Raw genomic sequence first — 21,306 nt, forward strand, 5'->3', positions numbered from 1 at the left:
CACCTCCCCACCCCCGCCAACAGAGTAAACAGAACCAACTGGGAAACTATACTCTTGAAGGACATCCTCAGCCAAAATGAAAGATGAAAACTCAGTAACGTAACATGGATTGCATATGGGTTTTCCTACTTCCTGAGCCTCTCAGGTTATCTTCCCATTCTCTTTACACAGCTTTGCTTTCAGGTGTTGGAATAACTGCCACCTGAGAGCCCTTAGCTCTCCAGTTTCCTCATATGGATTCTTGGAGGAGAGGCCACCGGGCAGAATGGATAGATGGAAGGAAACTGGTCCATGTAACTCCTTGTTCTGTTACTTAATGAACCAACCCAGGATCTCCTCAGACTTCTTGTTATGTAAGATAATAAAATTCTCCTGTTATTTAAGCCAGCTTTGGTTGCAGTTTCTAGTACAGCTAAATATCTATAAGGATAGAAAGAGGAAATTTTGCCATAGATATTGTTGAGAAAGGCTGGAGCAGGTAGTGATGGATAAGATAGCGTTGGGGGCTTCTTTAGGGAAATGCTACTCAAAATGTGACTCAGGGACCTGCCACATTAGAATTACCTGGGAGTTTGTTAGGAATACAAGTTCACAGGCTTTAATCCCAGACGCACCAAATCAGATTCTCTGGCAGTGGGACTGGCAATCTGTATTTTAACAAGCTCCCCCTCCAGTGACTTTGATGCAACTAAATAATTTGAAGAAAACACTGATCTTGGAGACTCCTACAGCTGGGAGTGTGATTGCTCCAACAGAGTAAGTGCTGTGACTCGAGCTCATTGCTGACCTCCCTGAAGCTGTTCTAATCATCTAGACCTCATTTTCCTTCTCTGTTACAAAGATGTAAGAATCAAATGAGGAACTGGGTGTAAAAATGGTTTGAAAGAACTAAAAAGCCTTGATCCCTAGGAGAGTCCCTGAGCTGACCCAGCCGTACCAGGGGACACAGCATCCCAGGCTGCAGATAGAGGTGTCTGATCAAGCTGGACTCTGTCTGGGCAGCCTGTGAGCTTCTTTGGGTAGGGCCTGTTTCCATCTGTGTCTCCAGGTTAAGAACTGACACGTAGAGGGTGGGAGTCACTGTCATTCTCAATTGAATTCAACTGCCTCTATTTTGAGTTTTCTTTTGCGGACTGCGGCCTGAGTCAACCAGCAGACTGGAAACGCAGGTTTTGCCCTTGTGGCTAGAGGAGCACTAGCACCTATCGCAGTGCTGCCCTTTCTCTCCTACAACCCCAGTGACCTCAGCCGTCCTCCCTCCACATCCTCCAGGAAACGATGCCCAGGATCTCCATTGAGGTGACCTGGTCCTCCCGGATTTCCCTGGCCTTCGACGCCCAAGGATGCACAGGACCCGTTGCCCTGGAGACGAACGAACGACTGAGCCGTGAGCCCTCTCCCCTCTCAAGTTTCTAGATGTCGACCTGGATGCGGGACCCACCCTTAGAGCGAACAAGAAGGCCCGGCTTAGAGGCAGTGGCCTCGCGCGCGCCCCGCGCGCCGAGCTAGTGTTAGCTGCTGGGGAGGGCGCGCCCGCTGGCCAGAGGACCAATCAGAGCAGGGCAGGCCAACAGGCCCGGCTCCCAGTGGCCACTCAGGTGCGGGCTGAACGCACAGCCTGCTCTGGGATTGGGCAAGCTTCCTGCCAATCAGGAGTGGAACTAGCAGGGGCTCGGCCAATAGCGGGAGGCGGCAGGGTCAGGCGGGTGGCCCTGCGGTCCGCCGGGTGGTCCGCTAGACCGTCGGCGCTGAGGGAGCGGCCGCCCTGCGGCCCGCGCTCGCTGCGCTCTCTGCCCCACCCCCGCCCCTCCCGTCGGCCGCGCCGCGTCATGCCAGGCGCTGCTCTGTGCTAGTGCCCCGGCCGCCGCCCTCCCGCCCGCCCAAAGCCGCGCCCACTGCTCAGAGCCAGAGGGATGGTGGTAGTCACGGGGCGGGAGCCAGACAGCCGTCGCCCGGACGGTGCCATGTCCAGCTCCGACGCCGAAGACGACTTTCTGGAGCCTGCCACCCCGACGGCCACGCAGGCGGGGCACGCGCTGCCCCTGCTGCCGCAGGAGGTACCCGGACCGAAGGAGAGGTTGGAGGGGCGCGGGAAGGGACGCAGAGGGAGAAGCCTGTGCCAGGCAGAGCTGACCTTGGGATGTGAGCAGCGCTGAGGTCGGGGTTGGGAGTCGGGCCGAGGGCGGCGCCAGAGGAGCTGCAGTCCCCTGTCCATCCAACTCTGACCTTCCTTCTCAACCTCCGCCCCACCTCCCCGCCGCCTGAACCCACCAGGTGTGTCTTCTTTGTCCCAGGGGGCACCTGGCTCCCCACTCCCCTCCTTCCAGGATTCAGTGCCTGCAAGACTGATTTCCTCCCATCCCTATGTCCCATCCTTACTAACTGGAGGAGGGAGGGTAGGCTGTGGGAAGGAGTCCTCGGAGTCCCGAGAGATGATAGTGTCTTCTAGAGAGTCCAAGAGGGGTCCTCAGTGGTTGCCTAAACCCAGTCTACAGCTGTCCAGACAGTGGGGTAAGGGGCTGTGTACAGATAATAGATGTGGCCACGCTCACCTGACAGCTCCGTGGCTTTCCCTCACTAGCTGCTGTGCCGTGATACACGGGGGCGTCCAGTGGTCTTACTTAACACATGTGACACTCTCATATGAACACCTGAGATGACCCTCAAGAGAAGGGAAAAGAGGAGGGCCCTGCTGGGCACTGAAGACAGAGCCTAGGAGGTAGGGACTAAGGTAGTGCCAGACATGGGAGCATGTGACATGTGGGGTCCTGGGCAAATGGGCTGAGCCCCAGAGGGGCAGAGTGGGGCTGGGTGAGGCTCTCGGGGAGCTGATGGTGTCCTCTTGGGGTTAGGAGCCTGTATTCTAAACATCATGGGACACTTGTGAAAATGGGCAAAACTCTGGAAGTACTCTTTGCAGTTAAAAAAAAAAAGCCATTAGAGACATAGGGTGGTATTTTTTGTGCACTGTCATTGGGGAAACAGTGTGGTTTGAGGGAAAAAGCACAGGACCCAGAGACTATAGGCCAGGACTCCGGTGCCTGCTCTTCCACAGACTACATTGCAACCTGAAGTATTATTATCCCCAAATAATATCTTGAGTCCTTGGTATGCACATAGAATAGTTTTAGAGGAGCTATAGAATTAGCAGAAGGCATTTCCTATCCTCTGGATGTAGAAGAGTAACAGTACCTACATTCACAGAACTGTAAACACCTGTTTCATTCATTCATTCGTTCAATGCATATTTGGGGTTTTGCTGTGAGCTGGGCACTGTCCCAGGCCCTGGGTAACTTTGATGTCGTGTATTTGTAGCCTACTTTATTTCACAAAAGATTCGAAAGTTGGGGAAAAGGACTGTCTAGATAAATGTACATAGACTTTCGCAGAGCCAGAGAGATGTAAGGCTGAAAAGTATGCCCTGGGATAAAATTTTAGTTAATCTGGAGGAGGTGTGTGGGAAAATGAGAGAGAACTGGCCTCATTTCTTTCAAAACCACAAGCAGTGAAAGAGATTTAAAAAAAAAAAAAAAAAAAAGGTCCTGAGCATTTTAGGGAGAACCTAGAGCTTCTCAGGGCAAATCTATACCATCATTCCTTGTCCCTCAGTCTGCCCTTCCTCCCAGAACCAGAGCTGGCCTTGGGACTAATCTCACTCCACAGATTAAGGAGAGAAGTGGTGAGGGACAGAGGGTGAGGAGTGGATGTCTGGAATTATTCAACATCTATGAGCCCTGCTGTGGGTGGACAAGATGCTGTCCTGCCCTAGGGATGCGTGGGGTCTAGTAGGGTGGGCAGACAGAGAAGATAACCACCAGCAGCACAAAGTGCCTGTTGTGCTGGGCACTCTTATAGAGGAGCATGCTGATTCAGTGACAGTAAAATGGTGGGAGTGTTTAGTTAACTCTATCTTGGGGCAGGCAAAGGACAGTAGAGCAGAAATGCTCACAGAGCAGGGGACCTTGAATAGAAGCTCTTAGAATGAGTGGTGCTGCTAACCTATATGCTGCCTTGGTGTGAATTAGCAGAAGGGCACACGGCCGCGCTAGCAAATTGCATTCACCCAGGTGCTCTTGTGCAGTGAACAGTGCACACCACCGTACGGGGCAATTGCATTTGCTCCATGGACAGAGGGAGAGTGGCAGGAGCATTTTGGACAGAGAAGACAGCATGAGCAAGGGCACTGAAATGGTACATTCAGGAAGTAGGAGGACAATGAAGGCTTTGAACTCTAGAGCAGACATAGTAGGATTGGGGTGGGAAGACCTGATTTAAGAGCAACTGGAGGAGGATGGGGAGGACTTGGTAAGTGATGAGTGTGGGGGAAGGGAGGAGAAAGAAATGCTCTGAAAGTCTCCTGGGTTGTTGCCTTGGGTGACTGAGTTCACAGCGTGGCCCCAGGAAGACAGTGGACGGAGCAGCCCCAGCTCTCCTTCCCCCATGCCTGACCGAAAGTTCTGGTGATTCTTTTCTAGTTTCCTGAGGTTGTCCCCCTTAACATCGGAGGGGCTCACTTCACCACACGCCTGTCCACCCTGCGGCGCTACGAAGACACCATGCTGGCCGCCATGTTCAGTGGGCGACATTACATCCCCACCGACGCCGAGGGCCGGTACTTCATTGACCGGGATGGCACGCACTTCGGGTACGTTTCTCCTTCTGCCATCAACTTTGTGGTCCTAGTAAGGAGTGGCCTGGGCTTAGGTGTGGGATTTTGATATCATCCATAATAATACCTAGAAGAGGAGATAACATGCTGGTGGGCAGTGAATTAGATTAAAATTCTTAGTTTCATTCCCAGATGCCAGGACAGCCAGAGAAATCCCAGGTAACACACATTAGCCGGATGTGATGAAACTGCTTTTATCCTACTCAAGTTAAGACAGAGTTTTTCATCCCCATAGAGCAAGTGTGATCCCACCTAGAGGCAGGGCTGTTCTAACCCAGCTTCTGGGAGAAGCCCTTCAGATCCAGATTCTGGGGCTCGGCACTGCCGTTAGGGAGGAAGGTGGTATGTGGCAGCTGTTCCCAGACTTCTTTCAGTAATTTACAACAAACAAAATAAAACAAAAAAAGGTGAGGGAAGGGCCACTATAGGGGTGCCATCCTATAATTTTTTCAAGAAAAGTCTTTAAAATTTTTTTCCATTGTTACTATCATTTCAACACTAAAACATGGGAAGACATAATCTCAGAAGAAAGATAACACCCCCAAGACAGGACTTCTGACAACGTTACACATAAACAATTTAAAGACTTTGTTTCAGTTTCCGTGTTTGCGACACGAGAAATAATTACAGCTGCCTTGCAGGCCTGTCATGTGGATTGAATGGAGAGCCTTGGTGTGACCCCTGGCCAGGTCCTTTCAGAGCATGCGACTGAAGCTCCTTGCCCCATCATTCTCACTTTGGAGATGACTGGAGAACTAACATGGTCCTTGACCTGAACACAGTGAAACTCTCCAACCACTGCATCTTAGTGCTGGCCTCAAAGGAGGATGGCCCACACTGACAGAAGGGTCATTTTTATCCTCAGAAAGGACCCTCTGGTCACATAATTTGCTTTGAAGCATCTGGGTTTCCCCATTGGGCTGTCAGCTGCCTCCGATGCTGAGAAAACAGTGTCACATCGCTCTGCAGAGCTATAAAAAGATTTTTGTTTGCAGGCTGTCTGGGGGAGGAAAGTGCTGGCCCCAGCTGGCAGCTCCCACAGCACTCGGAGCTGGGCCTTGCCCTGGGGTCATGTTTTCCAGAGCGCCCCGAGGTTTGCTGATGATCCTAGAGGACTAATTTTGGAAGGGGTTCTGGGGAGGGGAGCAGTTTGGCTCTAGGCTGATGTGCCCACACCCAGGTGGCCACGGCTGGAGGGCGGCATAGCCAGGCAAGGACGTGGCAGAAAGCAGGGTACTGGGGCATTTACCCTCCAGCTACTGGACCCCGGTGGCCTTGATGCATCAGCAGCAGATGAAGGTGCTGGAGGATTCGGGTAAAATAAAATAGGGTTTAGGGCATTTCTCTGCGGGTGAGCTCGCCGACCCCCAGCACCCACGGTGGAGGCTGCCTGGGCCTCTGCCTGAGGCGGTTTCCTGTTGCCATCAGGGCGCGGCGCTTTGGACTGAAGTCTGGACTGCTGTGGGTGTGGGCGTGGAGTCTCCTGTGTCTGCACCTGGGCGTCTGGCTTGCTGTGGCTCCTTTAGCAAGGGTTTTCCTTAACCCCTCCGAGCCCCACATTTTCCTCGTTTATAAAATGGACGTGAGCGAACACTTACCCCGCAATGTCGCTGGAAGGATTGAATGGGGTGCCTCGTGAACCGTGGCCGACACAGATCAACACTCACCGTTAGCTGGTGAGGTCACAGCTTGATCCGGGGGTTTACTCACACATCCATTCCTATAAAAAAGCCCTTCCCACACCTTCCAGGGGTGAGTCCGATTATTCTTAGCACTAAAGAATCTGAAGAGAGAATGAAAAGAGCGGAATTTTTATTTTGAGAAAATACAGCGTGTGGTTTTATTCGCTCCTGAGCCCGGTGTGCTCCGGCGTTAGGCTTACGCTTTCATCTTCCCCCTGCAGCTACGGAGCAATGGGGGGGGGGGGGGCGAGGACGCGCGGGAGCCGGAGCGCTCCCACCCGCTGCGGGGCGGGATGTAAGGCGCTTCAACCAACCGCCTCGTCAAACGTGCACTCGCCCTGTGACCGAACAGCCCCGCTCCCGGTATTTGCCCCAGGGAGACTGGTGCCTGAGTCCACAAGACAGTTCACAGGGAATGTTTATCACGGCTTTGCTCATAAGAGCCCCAAACTGGAAGTAACTCAAATGTCCATCAGCAGGAGAGAGGGTAAATAATTTGCGTTGTGTCCATACGGTGGTATGCTACTTCGCAATGAAAGGAGGGAAATGACCGCCACCGGCCACGCAAGGGGTCAGTCTCAAAACAGCAGGCTGAGGGAAAGAAGCCAGGCACGGAAGAACAACCTGTGTGATTCCACTTACATGCATTCCCAGAAGAGGCAAATCAAATCTTGGTTGATAGAAGTGAAAGTTAGAGTGGTTGCCTCTGTAGGGGTTGACCGGGCAGAGGCACAAGGACACTTTAAGGAAGTGGAAGTGTTCCATATGTTGATCTAGGTGGTGGTCGTATGGGTGTATTCATGCATTAAAAAAAGAGTTGAACTGTACAATTAATATTTGTACATTTATTGAATATTAACAATATTTCAATTAAAATATATATATTAAGGGACCAGATATCATATCTTTCTATTTTTTCCTGTATATGCCTAATAATAACAACACCTGATATACCTAATACTAATTGTAATTACAGTAATCACGATAATGGTAATGACAGCTACTGACACAGAGGGCTTGCTCTGTGCCAGGAATTTTCAAAGCACTTTTTATATATTATTTAACTCCTTCATAACATTTTGGGATAGTTTTCTTATTCCCCCTCCCATTTTACAGATGAGAAAATCAAGGCACAGAGGGGTTAAGTTCACTTACTTAAGGCTACACAGCTGGCCGTCTGGCTCCAGAATCCGTGTTCTGACCACTGTGTGGCTCTGTCCAGGTCCGTTAGCTCCTTCTCACCCACCTCTTTCCTTCCTGCTCAGAGATGTGCTGAATTTCCTGCGCTCGGGGGACCTGCCGCCCCGGGAGCGCGTGCGGGCTGTGTACAAAGAGGCCCAGTACTATGCCATCGGGCCCCTCCTGGAGCAGCTGGAGAACATGCAGCCGCTGAAGGGGGAGAAAGTGCGCCAGGCCTTTCTGGGACTCATGCCCTATTACAAAGGTGAGGGGTCAACTGCCCAGGGCAGTCGGGGAGTGAGGAAGAAGGGCTGAAGGCATCTGTCCGTGCTGAGGTCTCCCCCAAAACAAGTGGATCCATGGTGCATCTCTATTACTCAGAGAGGACATCCTGCCCGCCTCCTGCCTCCCTCCCAGTCACACGGGGACGATTCGGGTTAAACAGGCTCACGTTGCCTGCAGAATTATCAAATCGCATTTTGAAAGGATGATACCCATCCCATCCCCTTGCTTTCCTTTTGCGGTGCAGAGCCTGGATCCCTGTTTAAGTTTGTGCCCTTCCCAGGCCCACAGAGCCTCTTCCCCAGGGATCCGTCTCTTCCTTCTTGGACCCCGCTGTCACTGGGGCTCTCTCTGTGACCCCACACTGCCTTGCCCCACCCCCGTCCCAGTGATGGGTGCTGTGTTCACCCCCATAGACCACTTGGAGCGGATCGTGGAGATTGCCCGGCTGCGTGCTGTCCAGCGGAAGGCCCGCTTTGCCAAGCTCAAGGTCTGTGTCTTCAAGGAGGAGATGCCCATCACCCCCTATGAGTGTCCGCTTCTCAACTCCCTGCGCTTCGAGCGGAACGAGAGTGATGGGCAGCTCTTTGAGCACCACTGCGAAGTAGACGTGTCTTTCGGACCCTGGGAGGCTGTGGCTGACGTTTACGACCTGCTGCACTGCCTGGTCACGGACCTGTCAGCCCAGGGCCTCACCGTGGACCACCAGTGCATCGGGGTGTGTGACAAGCACCTCATCAACCACTACTACTGCAAGCGCCCCATCTATGAGTTCAAGATCACATGGTGGTGAGTAGCCCTGGGAGGGAGCAGAGTCCCATCAGGGAGGGTGCCCATTCTCCCTGGGCTCTGGGAGCGAGACCCCTGGCATGGCTCCTGGCAGCCCCAGACCTACAGAGGTGAGGACCGGGTCCTGAGGCACAGCTCCTGGCGGATGGAGGTGTGGCTCCAGTCTCCCTGGCTGTACCTCGGGGCCAGGCTCAGGGCTGGTGGCCCGCGGGGACTTGGTGCCTGCACTCACCTGGCCTTTCCTCAAGGCATGGCAGTCTTTGCCTGAGGCTGATGGGGTCCAGCTGGCTGGGGCTTGACCAGGATGTCCAGAGAGGTTTTGTCACTTTCTTGACCTTGCAAGAGCGTTTCTGCCCTTTATAGAGCCACGTTACCTAACTGATGCAGGCATCATCACTTCCTCCACGCTGTCCAAGCATCCCTTCCCTGTGCTCAGTGTGTAAGTGTGAACGTAGGACATGATGAGGGATTTACCCAAGTAGCCACCCCACAGCCCCTGGCTGAGGAAGGAGCGTTTTCTCTCCCTCTTCCCCCAGCCTTAGCCCCACGCTGCGTTTTAGGATGTGGATGGACTCTACTCCTCCCAAAGCATATTTTTCACCACCTTTTGGAGATGTAACCATAGTTGCCAAAGCCATGCACCAGGTTGGCCTTAGAAAAGCACAATGTTTACAGCCCTGCCTCAGGGCCTTTGCTTCTCCTACCTTCCACCAACCTTCCTTGCTTGAAGGGCTGTCTTCTCACAGGGCTGGAATGCACATTTCAGCGGCTCCTTTCGAAGATTCCCTAAATCGAGCGGGCAAGATGTCTAGACCTTCTCTTGTCTTTGAGATGTAACATCCTTTCTAGAGGCTCAGGATACCTCCTTGGCTGCTAGTCCGTGTGCTAGGATCCAGTGTGCGGTGAACCTCCCTGGATGGAACCCTGTTGCTTCATCCTGTGAACGTTCTCCTTCTAGAAAACTGTCTGTTCTGGGGAAGGAAGGAAGGAAGGAAGGGGTTGAGGGAGAGGCACAGCAATCCCAGGAGCTGTGGGAAGACAGCCTCAAACCTCCATTATGTTTGACTCCCCACCATTCAAACAGAAACACATCCCCAAGGCTCTGCCCCCACTGCATGTCCTCTTGCACTGTCTGCAGCCTGGGGCGGCCAGTCAGGTGTGGCCCTGCATCCGCTGAAGGAAATGCTCTGTAGCACCTGTGGCTGGAACGGGACCTTCCTGTGCCACGTTAAGGGCTCCTCCCTGTAATCGTGATTGTACCGGACTGTTGCTGGGTGTTCTTGTAGGGAGATTTTCCTTGCGTGAGCCTCATTGGTCTCAGTCCTATAAGACCAGACTGGTGAGGAGGGCGAGGGGCCGCTGACGACGTCTGCATCCTTCTGAGGAAGAGAAGGCCAAGCCCTGGGACCTTGGCTGAATTCCTTCATGGGCTGTGACCTTTGGGCCCCTGTACGGGAACAGATTGTGGGGCACAGTCTCGTACTCTGACGTCATATTCCGAGGTGGGTGGAGCAGGCGTGCAGCCTGACATCTGAGGGGACAGTACAGTATGTCGCTCAGGTTCCGAGACAACATGTTCCTTCATTGTTCCCATCCACAAACGGATTGTCGCTTTCCTGGAGCCCATGTCCCCGCTTGGACCTTAGCCCAACAGCACGGCTCCTGCCCTGTTCCAACAGAAAAGCCTTTCCTGTAAGTTGCTCTGATTGGTGTTACCGCCTAATACAAGTTCATTTGTTGACAGACATTGAGGCAAGCTATTCAGGAAGGAGTCAGTGTGAGTAGAGATAATCAAGCCCAGTACTCTCAGTGATCCGACCTTGACCTCGGCCCCTTCTCTTTCCCACCCCAGCCCAGAGCATCACAGCACTTGGTTGTTTGAGTCCATACACAGAAGACAGGGCGTGACTGGTTCACTCAGATGCAGGTTTGCTCAAAATCAGGCCCTGAAGACTTGCTTGGGGCTACAGGGACACAGGATAAGGACACTGTCTCTGCGCTTCTTGCTGGAGACACCCCTGTTTCTCTGTCCCCCATGTTGTCCTCATGGTGGTGTGCTCTGTGCCACCGTGGGCAGACAAGGCTCTGGCCAGTAGATGGGGCAGAGCAGGAACACTGGCTGCCAGCTTAGAGCTCTTTCTAAGTGGTGTAAAAGAGTCCAGTGGCCCAGTTTGGCCATTCTCTGATGAGAAGCCCAGGTCAGGCTGAAAAAATGTTCTTGGATGTGGTGGTTTGTGGTAGTGGCCTCCAAATAAAGGTCATCTCTGAGAAGGTGTCCTCTCCCAATTGGGTCCCCTTTCAAGCTGTAAGTGGCCAGGCCCAGAACATAAGAAGGGTTGGGTCAGGAAGAAGGGCTCCAAAAGATGGGCGCTTCTCTCGGATTGAAAGGAAGACTGTTTTCCTAGCATTTTTGTACATCACATCCATGGATCAAACCAAAGTGCCTGCTTTTGGAGCTTCCCTTATGTTTGACTTTGGGTACCGTTTTTCCCAGGGGCTCTGCTCCCTGGTTGAGAAGGTGAAAGTTTTAGGAGATAGGACTGCATGATGCAGTGCCAGCCAAAATCCATGGAGAATGAAAAACTTAATGGCAACTAAGACGACTGAAATGAAACCACCGTGAAACACATCACACCGTCCCGGGTTGAGGGGAATTCTTTGGGTAACACTCTAACTCGACAGAGTAGAGGAGTCGTCACCAGCCTTGGTCTGCCTCTGGTTAATTCACCAGGCTGTCCAGTGCTTATCAGTGGAAAGCAGTCAAGTCTGCTCTGAGAGATTTTATTCTTTCTCCCTGGAGCTTGGGATAGTCTGGGAGCTGTCTGAGCCTTATGCCTCAGGCTGATCAGGTGATACAGTCTTCCTGTCCTGGGTTGCTCGTTGGAGGACTAGGAGATTAACATCAGCAAGCCACAGAGTGGGGTGAGCCTCGGGGTGTGATCTTGGTCCAGGCTGGATCCTGAAATGGTCAAGACAAATAATAACAAGACAAAAACTACTCACACCGAGCATTTTGATGCCAGAGTTTCAGATATCATATTTCTGCCTACCTTCTGTCCATATTCACCCCTGCTATAAGTGATTAAGCTTTCTCGGGTACCATTTTGCTGGGGCTCTTTCATGAGGGGGTGCCTGCCCCATTATCCCGAAAAAGAGGGAGGCTTTATTCATCAAAAGCCAGAGTGTTGGGAACTGGGGTAGGAGAGGCACTTTTGGGAATTCTGGAAGAAACACATGTATGCATATGTTCATGAGGGAGAGGGAGGGTTGGCAGAGGGTTGGGGGGGTGGGAGCAAAGACTGGTGGAGGTGGAGGAACAGGCAGTTGCCTCCGGAGTGTGGGAGGTCACTGGGTCCATCGTCTTTCTGCCGCACAGTGTCGGGTTTGTGTACACAGTGTAACCTCTCCTGTGTTCCTTCATTACGTGTCCCGTCAGCGCTTTGGTGCATGGAGCCTCAGTACCCCCATGTGGCATTAAAGTCAAGAATTAGAACCTGGGTGCCGTGCCTTTCCTTGTTAGAGGCCTAGTCTCATCCCTCCCCTGCCCTGCACGCTGCCAGCCGATAGTCTTGATTTCTGCTTAACATTTACGTGGTGTGTTTTGGGGGCGCGTACTAAATAGAACAGGCTCTCCCCTAAGGCCAGCTGCCGGACTTCTGCGCTGACGTGGAGCTAAAGGGGGACGGGCCCTCTGAAGGTCCTCCTGCTCCAGGTAGGAGGGAGCCTGCCCAGGTCGGGCGGGCGGGCAGCTCTGCCCTCCTCTGTTGAGATGTCTCCAGGGGAGGGAGGGACCACAGTTACTCAGTCATCTGTGTGGCTCACAACCATGTCGCGGGCTTCTGAAAGAAGTCCCTCCTATCATGTCACCACTTCATTCCAAGGAAGAGAATCAGTGGCTCTCAGCTTATATGAGCCTCAGTGGTTAAGCCTGTCCTTAGAGGAAGATGGATATAAATTGCTCTTTCCTCTGAAAGTGCAGTCTGACACCTTCCTGGCTAATGATCCTGGCTTATCAAGATGCCCCTTGGGGGTCCCTTCGTGGATTAACCGAGAAAGGTGAGTTCTCCAGTGCTGGGAAGGTGGCCACCCTCCAGCTACTTCCCTAAAGCCTCTGATTATTTGGACTTGTAAGCAAAGTGCTGCATCGTTGGGGCCACCTGTATTCCCTGACCTGGTTACTGTGCACACCGTCACGGAGTAACACTACACGAACAATACCTCACAAGCTGGAAGCTGAAGCTTACAGAGGTGTAATTTCCTCAGGGGCACATAGCAAGTATGTGGCAGAGCCAGGATTCAAACCCTGAGCCCTTTCCTGAAGTCCCCAGGGGTGTTCAAGAGCAGAACCCTCCCCTCCTCTTGGCAGCTCCGTGCCCCGCCTCTGAGGCTCAGGGCTTTACCCCACCTAAGCTATGAAGACTTGAAAAGCAGGTATTCTGGAAGGAATATTAGAAAGACTTTCTTAGACGTATAGATTTTAAGTAGCCCCTGAGCATTAGGGATCTATGTGGGGTCTCCAATTTACTGCCCTTAGTGAGGGACACGTCCGCCAGGTGGAGAAGGGACCCGCTCATGGAGCACTCCAAAACTGAACCCCCTGTACGTCTTTTCCCCTATCCTGGCCTCACACCTCCAAGATGCACTTTGATGCCTTGGTAGGGGTCACAAGGAGGCACAAGCAGCCTCTGTCCCTTGTTTCTACACCACGATGTTGGGATTGGCTGAGGCCAGCAATCCTTTAGGTATGAGAGTTGCAATATAATAAACAGATTCAAGGTCCAGAGGCACCATTTGAAAGAACCCCTTCAGGGATTGTCTGTCCACAGCAGCCTGGAGCCATCGGGATGAAACTGGGAGCTTGGGACACGCGATGAGGGCAGGCCAAGTTTTTCAAACATTTTGGCCCCAGGACATGCTCCATCACAGATGCAAGACCCGAAGAGGCCAGGATGCAGCTGACAGAGAAGCCACTGCAAGCTGCAGGTAGGTACCCATGGGCAGCAGAGGCCAGCCAAAACCCACAGCTTCCCAGCCTGGACACAGAAAGGGAAGGGGTTTTCTTACAGTGGCTGACAGGTGTGTGAGGAGAGGAAGCTGAACTCGGGTGCTCCTGTCCACCCTACTGCCACCCTGTGTGCTTACATCACACCCAGTCACAGTGGGCAGAGCATAGACACTTCTTGAAGCCTTACATCTGACGTATCAATCTATACGGCCTCCTGAATTCTATTTGGAGCCATTGTATTAGTCAGGAGAGAAAAAACACACTATCTGTCTAGCCTAGGATGTGTATATCTGTCTTTCTGGCTATATACCTATATCTCTGTTTATGTTTATATTCTAAAAAGATTTATACACATCCTGGGAGAATATATATCTATAATGAAGTCCAAAGGTAGGTAGCATACCGCATGGTTTTCCACCTTACTTTTCACGTTTTAACATTATCTTTTGGAGATAGTTCATTCCAGTTCATATAGAGCTACTCCTCCCCGCTTTTAAAATCTGATAGTAATCCATTAAAAGTATGTTCCACGAAGCTATTTAAGAATAGTTTCTGCTGCCTTTTGAGATATACATGCTTCCATCTATTTAGGAACAGGTTTGTCTTTTCTTTCCCCATTTAGGCAAACATAGCCCTCCACTCTCTTGTTCCTGATTCGATAAGGACTACTTGGAAACTTAAGAGAAAATGTAAGGTGGAGTTCTTGGGTTTCTCAGCTGACTGAGTCTGTAATGCTTATCGACTTTTGTCATGGTTGCCCAAAATCTGTTTCAGCAAGAGGGAATATACTCCTTTGCTTATGCAAATGATCTGCTTTCTCTGCTTTTTGATCCTATGGAAAATGGCTTAAATGATGTGGTTCCTTCACTTGCTTCTCACTTGGGAACACTGTAATTTGATAAGCCCTCTTGCTCACCTCCCAGAGTCTATCCCTGAGGCTTTCCCCTGGGCTGCTTCATTCTTAGGCGACCTTTATCTCCTGGGGCAGAAGTAGCCTTCGCCAGTTCTAGGATTACACTGCCCTAACAAAACCAGAGAAGAGAGAGAGTCCCCTTCCTGAAAGCTAGAGAAGTCCTAGGAAGAAATGATGGGCAATTGTGATGCCTTTGTTGTAGCCCTGGGGAATGGCAGAGCCAAGGGGTCAGGTCCTCAGTGGCTGAACTATGTGGACTGAGAATGTAGGGAGGTGTGGTTCCCCAATGAGAAGCCAGGGAGACAAAACACACACACCCTCTACTAGTTTTACAAAACTGTACTCTGTTCCAGTAGGGACCTCTGTTTCACTGCCAGACATGAGTCATAGCCACATTATATGTTTAGCATAGATCCTAGCTGTTGATGGTTTCTTAAAGTCTTGCATTCTGCAAAAAATAAGAAAAATAATAATTTCCTCTGTGGGGTGTGGCAAGAAAAGGTGGGGAGAGGGTCAGTTTGTATTCCTTTTCTCTTTATATATTAAATAGTTTTTGAAGAATTGAAATGTGTCCTATCATACAGCAAGTAGAAAAATTAATTCTCTTTCTCTGTGATAATGATACGATTTTACTATTACAAACCAGGTATGTCTCGTTAAGAAAGGTTTGTTTCTTTTCATATAATTGCTGCTAGAAATAATGGCTCAAGTTATATAAAGTCAAAATTCCTGTCTTAGGCACACATTATTAAACTTTTAAATGATAGGACAACTCGAACATCAAAACAAATAATTATAGTTCGCACGGCTGTATGTTCCCCAATACATCTGCCACCAGTGTCTATGTCCCCAGGGTGAGCTGCAGCCACCCCCCACTTCTCCAGGAGTCTCTCCAACACCTGCGGGGCTTTTCTTACATGCCTGTTTCCCCCCAAATGAGTGTTAGTTATCACCTTCTTTAGACCTTTTGCTAGAATTTTGGTGCCATGTACCCTTCATAGGAAGAAAAGGGTTTTATTTTCAACAGTTTTGCAGAGATACATGTCTTCCAAAATACCAGCAGTGTCCTGTCCTAATAAGGAGAGTACATCACCTCCTGAACAGCTGGAGTAGGGTGGGTGGAAAATTACAGTGAAATCTAGCATGCAAGAAGAGGAGGTTCCAACAGTCTCAAGTAGCAAGGAGGAAGATGCTCTAGCTGCCTGCAGGTAGTTAATTGAGATGTGGAGATTGCTTGGCAGAGAAGTACCATAACATATCAGGGATGATGAGCTCAAAACCAATGGAATGTGTCTCTAAATCATCCAAAAATATTTAAAATATTTACATGTTAGGGAAAAAATGAAAAAAGCCAAGCAAATAAAAAAGGAAATGAAAGTAGCAGCAAAAGAACATGTAAAAAAAAAAAAATCAGCTACCAGAAACCACTAAGGAAGATAAACAGCAAAACTTTCTCCTTCTATGACTTCTGGATAGGAATACGGACATTGCAGTGCGCTGGAAGGGTGCCCAGGCCATGCGATTTGGACAACCTTTGGCTTTTGACATGGCTTATGATGACTATATGAAACCAAAAGAACTGCAGAATTCTGTTTCTCAACTTTTAGAAAGGGAAGGATGGAACAGAAGAAATGTTGATCCTTTCCATGTTTATTCCTGCAACCTTAAAACAGGTGGTGCTTACTATAGAGAGTTAGTTAAACGTTATAGAGAAAAGTGGAACAAATTGCTTTTAACGGCAACAAAAAAAGTCTCATATGGATTTATTTCCAAAGGACAGTGTTATATATTTAACTGCAGATTCTCCCAATGTTATGACTACTTTCAAGCATGACAAAATTTATATACTGGGATCTTTTGTTGATAAGGGTATGCAGCCAGGCACATCTCTAGCCAAGGCAAAATGGCTGAGGCTGGCAAGAGAATGCCTCCCATTGGGTAAATATTTACAGTGGGACACAGGCACCAAGAATCTCACCTTAGATCAAATGCCAGTTGGGAAGATGGGAAGAGGCTCTGAAGTTTGCTCCTAGGATAAAACATACTTGTTATCTGGAGCCTTCTCACCATTCTCAAGAGTTTGTTGAAGAAGTCAAAGACTTTTAATTCATTTCCAAGAGGCTCTGTAAATAGATGTCACAGAAAAAGTAGCTTGAATGAGGATATTTGACAGCTTAAAAAGTAGATGGATTAGGAATACAGTTCTATAGTCTATTTCATCCTGAATGGAATTCACTTACTCTTTTTTAAAAGGTCATCTTTCCAAACTAACTGAAATATTGTGTCTTTCTCAAATTAATTAAATATCTGCAAAACTTTGGAAATATGTTTTATTATAAAAAGGAAAGAATTATATTAATGGGCTATAACCCACCCTGAATAAAGTAAGAATCCATGAATTCATGTTGACACAGATAAATAATTACATAAAAGAGGTAGAAAGGACAGTTGAGTGAAGTATCAGCTAATAAATGTAGAAGGAATGATGGAGTTAGAAAATCTCCATTTAGCAACTGTCATGATTATAACTGATTTAGGCAAGAATTATCAATGTATTCTAAAACTGATGAACTAAATTTTTCTTTAAACCAGGATATTTACATAGTCACAAAGTATTTTCCTATAAATTACTAATTAATTGTAAAGGTAAAAACAGTAACTTCTCAGTGGAGACACCTGAAAGACTCCACTTGAGTAATTAAAAGTCAGCATTAGCCAAAATGGGACAAACATTATGTACACCACCTATCTTAACACCCTGAGAAGAACACAACATTACTTATGAGATTTTTCTGCCAAAAATGAATAACTCAAATCTAATCATGGGAAAACATCAGATAAACCCAAAGTGAGGGATATCCTTTAGAATTAGCCATCTTATACTTTTCCAAAATGTCAAAGAGTATGAAAGACAAATTTAAACGGAGGAACTAGTCCAGATTAAAGAAAACTAAAGAGACATGACAATTAAGTGATCTTAGGCTAGATTTGGGACCAGGAAAAAAACAGCTATAAAGGACATTTTGGGGACAATTGATGAAAATTGAATAAGGGCTGTAGATTAAATAATAGGGTTTTATCAATGTTAATTTTCCTGATTTTGATAATTTTGCCTTGGTTTTCTCAGAGAATATCTTTATTCTTAGGAAATACACACTGAAATATGGAGGAGTCAAGAAGCATGATGTTTGTAACCTAGTCTTAAAGAGAATTGGAGAGGGGAGGAGATTGAGCAAATAATAAGGAAAATGGGGCAAATCTACAAATTCAGGAAGCTTAAAGAACTTCAAGATAAATTCAAAGAGATGCAAATCAAAACACATAATCAAACTGTAGAACGCCAAAGAAAAAGAATCTTGAAAGCAGCAAGAGAGAACCAATTCACATACTAAGGAAGCCAGAAGGCAGAGAGATGTCATATTTAAAGAGTTGAAATAAAAACCTGTCAACCAAGAATTTGGTATCTGGCAAAAATATTCAAAAATGAAGGAGAAATTAAGACATCCTCAGATAAACAAAAGCTAAGGAAGTTTGTTACTAGTAGACTTGCTTTCTAAGAAATGCTAAAAGGACTTCTTTGCTGGCTCTTTCTCTTTTGACCCACTCTAGGATTTAATTTATTTTAGTCCTCTTTTATCTTCACTTTTCCAATGGGACCAATATTTATAAGATGCAAAAACAACACATAAATTGAAATAATATTACAATGAATATCCATATAACTATCATCAAACTGGGTAACTAAAACACTGCCTCCTCAGTTAGCTATACCTTTGGTGCCCCTTTCTAATAGCCTACAACACCACCCCTTCTCCCAGAGGGGAGTGTGGTAGTTTAGTGCATTAATGGCCCCAATGAGTCAGACCTTCCAATGTCCTCGCTTTTACTAGTCCCCTCCCACATTGACTTTGGGGTTAGCCCCTTACTTGCTTTGCCCATTACCTTTTGGTCTCTTCTCCTACCTTCCCTCAATTCAGTCTGCTACAGCTACACAGGTTGGAGGTGTCAATAGGGCCTTTGCATTTGCTGTTCCCAGTGCTTAGAGCACTCTTACCCAGATACTTGCATAGCAGTGTAGCTAGCTCCCTCATTCTTTGTTTTAGCCACCTTCTCAGCCAGGGCTTTCCTGCCCACCCTAAAACTTCAAACATCTTGGTTGCACTGGCCTTCCCTCTTCCTTGCAATATTTTTCTCCAAAGCACTTATCACTATTTCATGTTCTACTGTAAATAATTTATTGTTTATTGGCTCCTCCACCTCTCCCCTAGAATGTAAGCTTCTCAACATAAGTACTTTTTGTTTTAAATAGTTTGGTGTCCTCAGCCTAGCACACGTTAGGTGCTGTAGAGGAGGGAAAATAATTTTCCTTCTGCTTTCCTGAGCTCTTGGCTGAGACTTATAACAGACAGAGTAACAAGAGAAAAACAAGTAGAAATTTATTAACATGTATACCTCACATATACATGGAGATGCCCAGGGAAAAGGCTTAGAATGCCAACTTGGGTATCATTTTCCAGTAAAGACAAAAGAGGAAAGGGATTGTCATCGCATATTCTGCTACCCTCCTGTGTTAAGGAATAATTTGAGAAGCGAATCAATCTCCATTTTGCAAATAATGAGCAAAGACGGAGAAATAAGGCAACCTGTTCAAGCTCAGAGAGGGAGCCTTCAGCAAATCTGGGATTCCAACCCAAGTCTTCCTCCCGAACATAACACTACAGTATTTTCTTTCTTTTTTTTCCCAGTCGTGACTGCACTTTGTACTACAGAATGCATCCAGAATACAGAGGCAACTACTGTCTCCAACATTCCTGAAACGGGAATCACGGAGAACGGGATTCCGTTTATGACTCGACCATTAAACACTGTGTGGCGCTAACTTATTTAACTTCTGGGACTAAGTTATGCTCAGCCGTAAAACCGCCTTCTAGATCAACCGATCTCTTTAAGGTCCTTTAACTCGAACCCTTTTAAAATCCTAAAGTCCGCGTGAAGCGATGGCAGTCTCATTCCCTCCGGGGTGGAACCGTCCGTCTACTGATCCAAACACTGCTCTCCCGCAGCCTCTGCCTCTGCCAAGCCCGACAGGGGCCCCAGGGTGCGCGGCCCCCGAGGGGCAGGATCCCGGAAGCGGGCTGAAGAAAAGACAGGGAAACACCGGTCTTCTCCGCCGGCTCCCGAACCCTCCAGGTCAGCCTCCCAGGACTGGCGCCGAGGCCGCCTCCTTCCTCTGGTCCTACGGCTCTGTCGCTGTATCATTCACGCTAGCGTCGGTCTCGCTCCACCCAGAGAGATTCCGACGGGAACCTCGCAACCGCAACCTCCCCACGAGCGTCCAGGCCCCGGAAGTGACGTCGTGCGTGCGTGGCGTGCGCTCGCGGCGCCGGGGGCGGGGCGCGAGAGAGGGAGGGCCGGCGTGAGGGCGGGTTGTGGACTGGCGCCGGGACCTACTCGAGCGACGCGGGGAGAGCGGCGGACCCGACGCCGGTGGAGCCGCCTGTGAGGTACGGACGACCGACGGGGGCTGAGGGAGGCGCGGTTTTCGGCTCGGCACAGCTGGACGGTGGCGGCGGCGGCCCCGCGGGGGCCGCTGGGTCATGGGTCCGTGCTGTCCACCCGGCCGGGGCCACCTCGCTCCGGTGTCGCCTGCCGCCTTCGTACCAAACCGGGGCCCGGCGGCGCGGCCCTGGCCGGCCCCCCTCAGCCCTCTGCGTGCACGGCCTGCCCGTTTCAGACGCTCGTCGCCAGGTTCTCCAGAGTCCGGCCCAACTCCGACGGACAGACGCGTCTCGTTTCCTGGCCGCCTTCTGCCACCCGTCCGCCCCTCGCGCGTTGGCTTACCCCTGGCCGGCTCTCTCCTCGCTCTCCAGTCGGCGTTGTGCCAGGGGACACCTGTGGTGGTGGCCGGTTGGGTCGCGTCCTGGGCCCTTCGGGTACCCGTCGCAGCCCGGCCTGGGCAGGGGCGCTGGGACTTCACCAACTCGCGTCGGTCTTGGGGAGGGGAAGGTCCCGGAGTTGAGAGGATGCTGTCTTTCGTGGCGCGGGCACTGGAAGACTGGTCCTAACTCTCGCCCGGTGGTTGAGGACGAAGTTGTAGGCCTGGGGTTTGGAGCAGAAGTCCCTGTTTCCAAAGCGTCTTGGAGGAGGGCAGAGGTGATGCCCATCACGGAAGTTTAGTCGACAGAGGCAGGAAGGACTTGGCCGCTTCAGAGAGTAGGTCATAGCCTGCTGGTGGTGTCTCAGCGCTGGTGACCAAGCTCTGTGGTTGGCAGATGTGTCAGTGGGCGCTGGGGTGGGGTGGGGTGGGGGGGTCTCGTTTTACCCGTGAGATTAGATGTGGAAATTTGGCAGGATGAGTTTACAGCCTCACCTGGGCAGTACTTTTTGGATCTGAGGAGTTTTGTTTTGGTTTGGTTTTTGAGATTAAAAAATAGTTACAGTTGCTAATACAAAAAAAAGTTGCACTTTTTTTTTTACCCCCTGTAAACCTAAAACTGCAAAACAAACAGAAGTCTAAGTCAGCTAATTAAAATACCAAGAAAGCTTGTTGGAGGTGCAAGATTTGATTTTATTTAGTCCATCTGATGATAAATAACGTTAATTTCAAGAGTTACTGGTTCATAGGTGGAAGATTAAGAAGTGTTCAAGGATTTGAATGTTTATTGATCTTCGAAGCAATCATTTTCTTCTCTCTAGACATTAGCCACTTAAGGAGACAGGGACAGCAAGGATCCTTTCAATACAATGCGGTAAGCAGCATGAGCTTGAAGTAGAGCACTGAGGAGCA

The 21,306-nt window shown here is 49.5% G+C and overlaps 3 protein-coding genes across 12 annotated transcripts in view; 2 read left to right on the forward strand and 1 right to left on the reverse strand.

Annotated features, from left to right (window-relative positions):
- Positions 1–1,735: 1,735 nt before the first annotated feature.
- KCTD7 (potassium channel tetramerization domain containing 7) lies at positions 1,736–15,549 on the forward strand. 2 transcript variants are annotated; one of them, XM_064478589.1, is made up of 5 exons: positions 1,736–2,057; positions 4,476–4,645; positions 7,617–7,795; positions 8,229–8,601; positions 13,431–15,549. In XM_064478589.1, exons 1-5 carry the CDS (start codon positions 1,914–1,916, stop codon positions 13,447–13,449), a joined length of 885 nt encoding a protein of 294 aa, XP_064334659.1. In that variant the 5' UTR covers positions 1,736–1,913; the 3' UTR covers positions 13,450–15,549. The 2 variants fall into 2 exon arrangements, with proteins under 2 accessions (XP_064334659.1, XP_031288659.1); XM_031432799.2 differs by lacking the exon at positions 13,431–15,549 and adding an exon at positions 9,348–12,094.
- On the reverse strand, positions 7,182–20,730 carry LOC135319227 (T-box transcription factor TBX6-like). 3 transcript variants are annotated; one of them, XR_010377696.1, is made up of 3 exons: positions 20,361–20,730; positions 16,498–16,642; positions 7,182–11,560 (listed from the first exon to the last, which is right to left on the reverse strand). XR_010377696.1 is itself a non-coding variant. In XM_064478590.1 (3 exons), exons 1-3 carry the CDS (start codon positions 20,681–20,683, stop codon positions 11,431–11,433), a joined length of 504 nt encoding a protein of 167 aa, XP_064334660.1. In that variant the 5' UTR covers positions 20,684–20,724; the 3' UTR covers positions 7,182–11,430. The 3 variants fall into 3 exon arrangements, 2 of the variants coding, with proteins under 2 accessions (XP_064334660.1, XP_064334661.1); XM_064478590.1 differs by having other exon boundaries at positions 16,498–16,548; positions 20,361–20,724; XM_064478591.1 differs by lacking the exon at positions 16,498–16,642 and having other exon boundaries at positions 20,361–20,723.
- LOC105089697 (rab5 GDP/GTP exchange factor) overlaps positions 19,930–21,306 on the forward strand; it is a 94,920-nt gene continuing 93,543 nt past the window's right edge. For 6 of the 7 annotated variants that reach the window (XM_031432792.2, XM_031432791.2, XM_031432793.2 and 3 more), the window contains exon 1: positions 19,936–20,023. The gene's annotated coding sequence lies outside the window, so the exon portion shown is untranslated. Of the gene's footprint in view, positions 20,024–21,306 lie in introns of all 7 variants that reach the window. The other variant, XM_031432789.2, reaches the window with a different exon arrangement.

This window comes from Camelus dromedarius, chromosome 24, assembly GCF_036321535.1.
Source record: "Camelus dromedarius isolate mCamDro1 chromosome 24, mCamDro1.pat, whole genome shotgun sequence".
Classification (NCBI taxonomy): Eukaryota; Metazoa; Chordata; class Mammalia; order Artiodactyla; family Camelidae; genus Camelus; species Camelus dromedarius.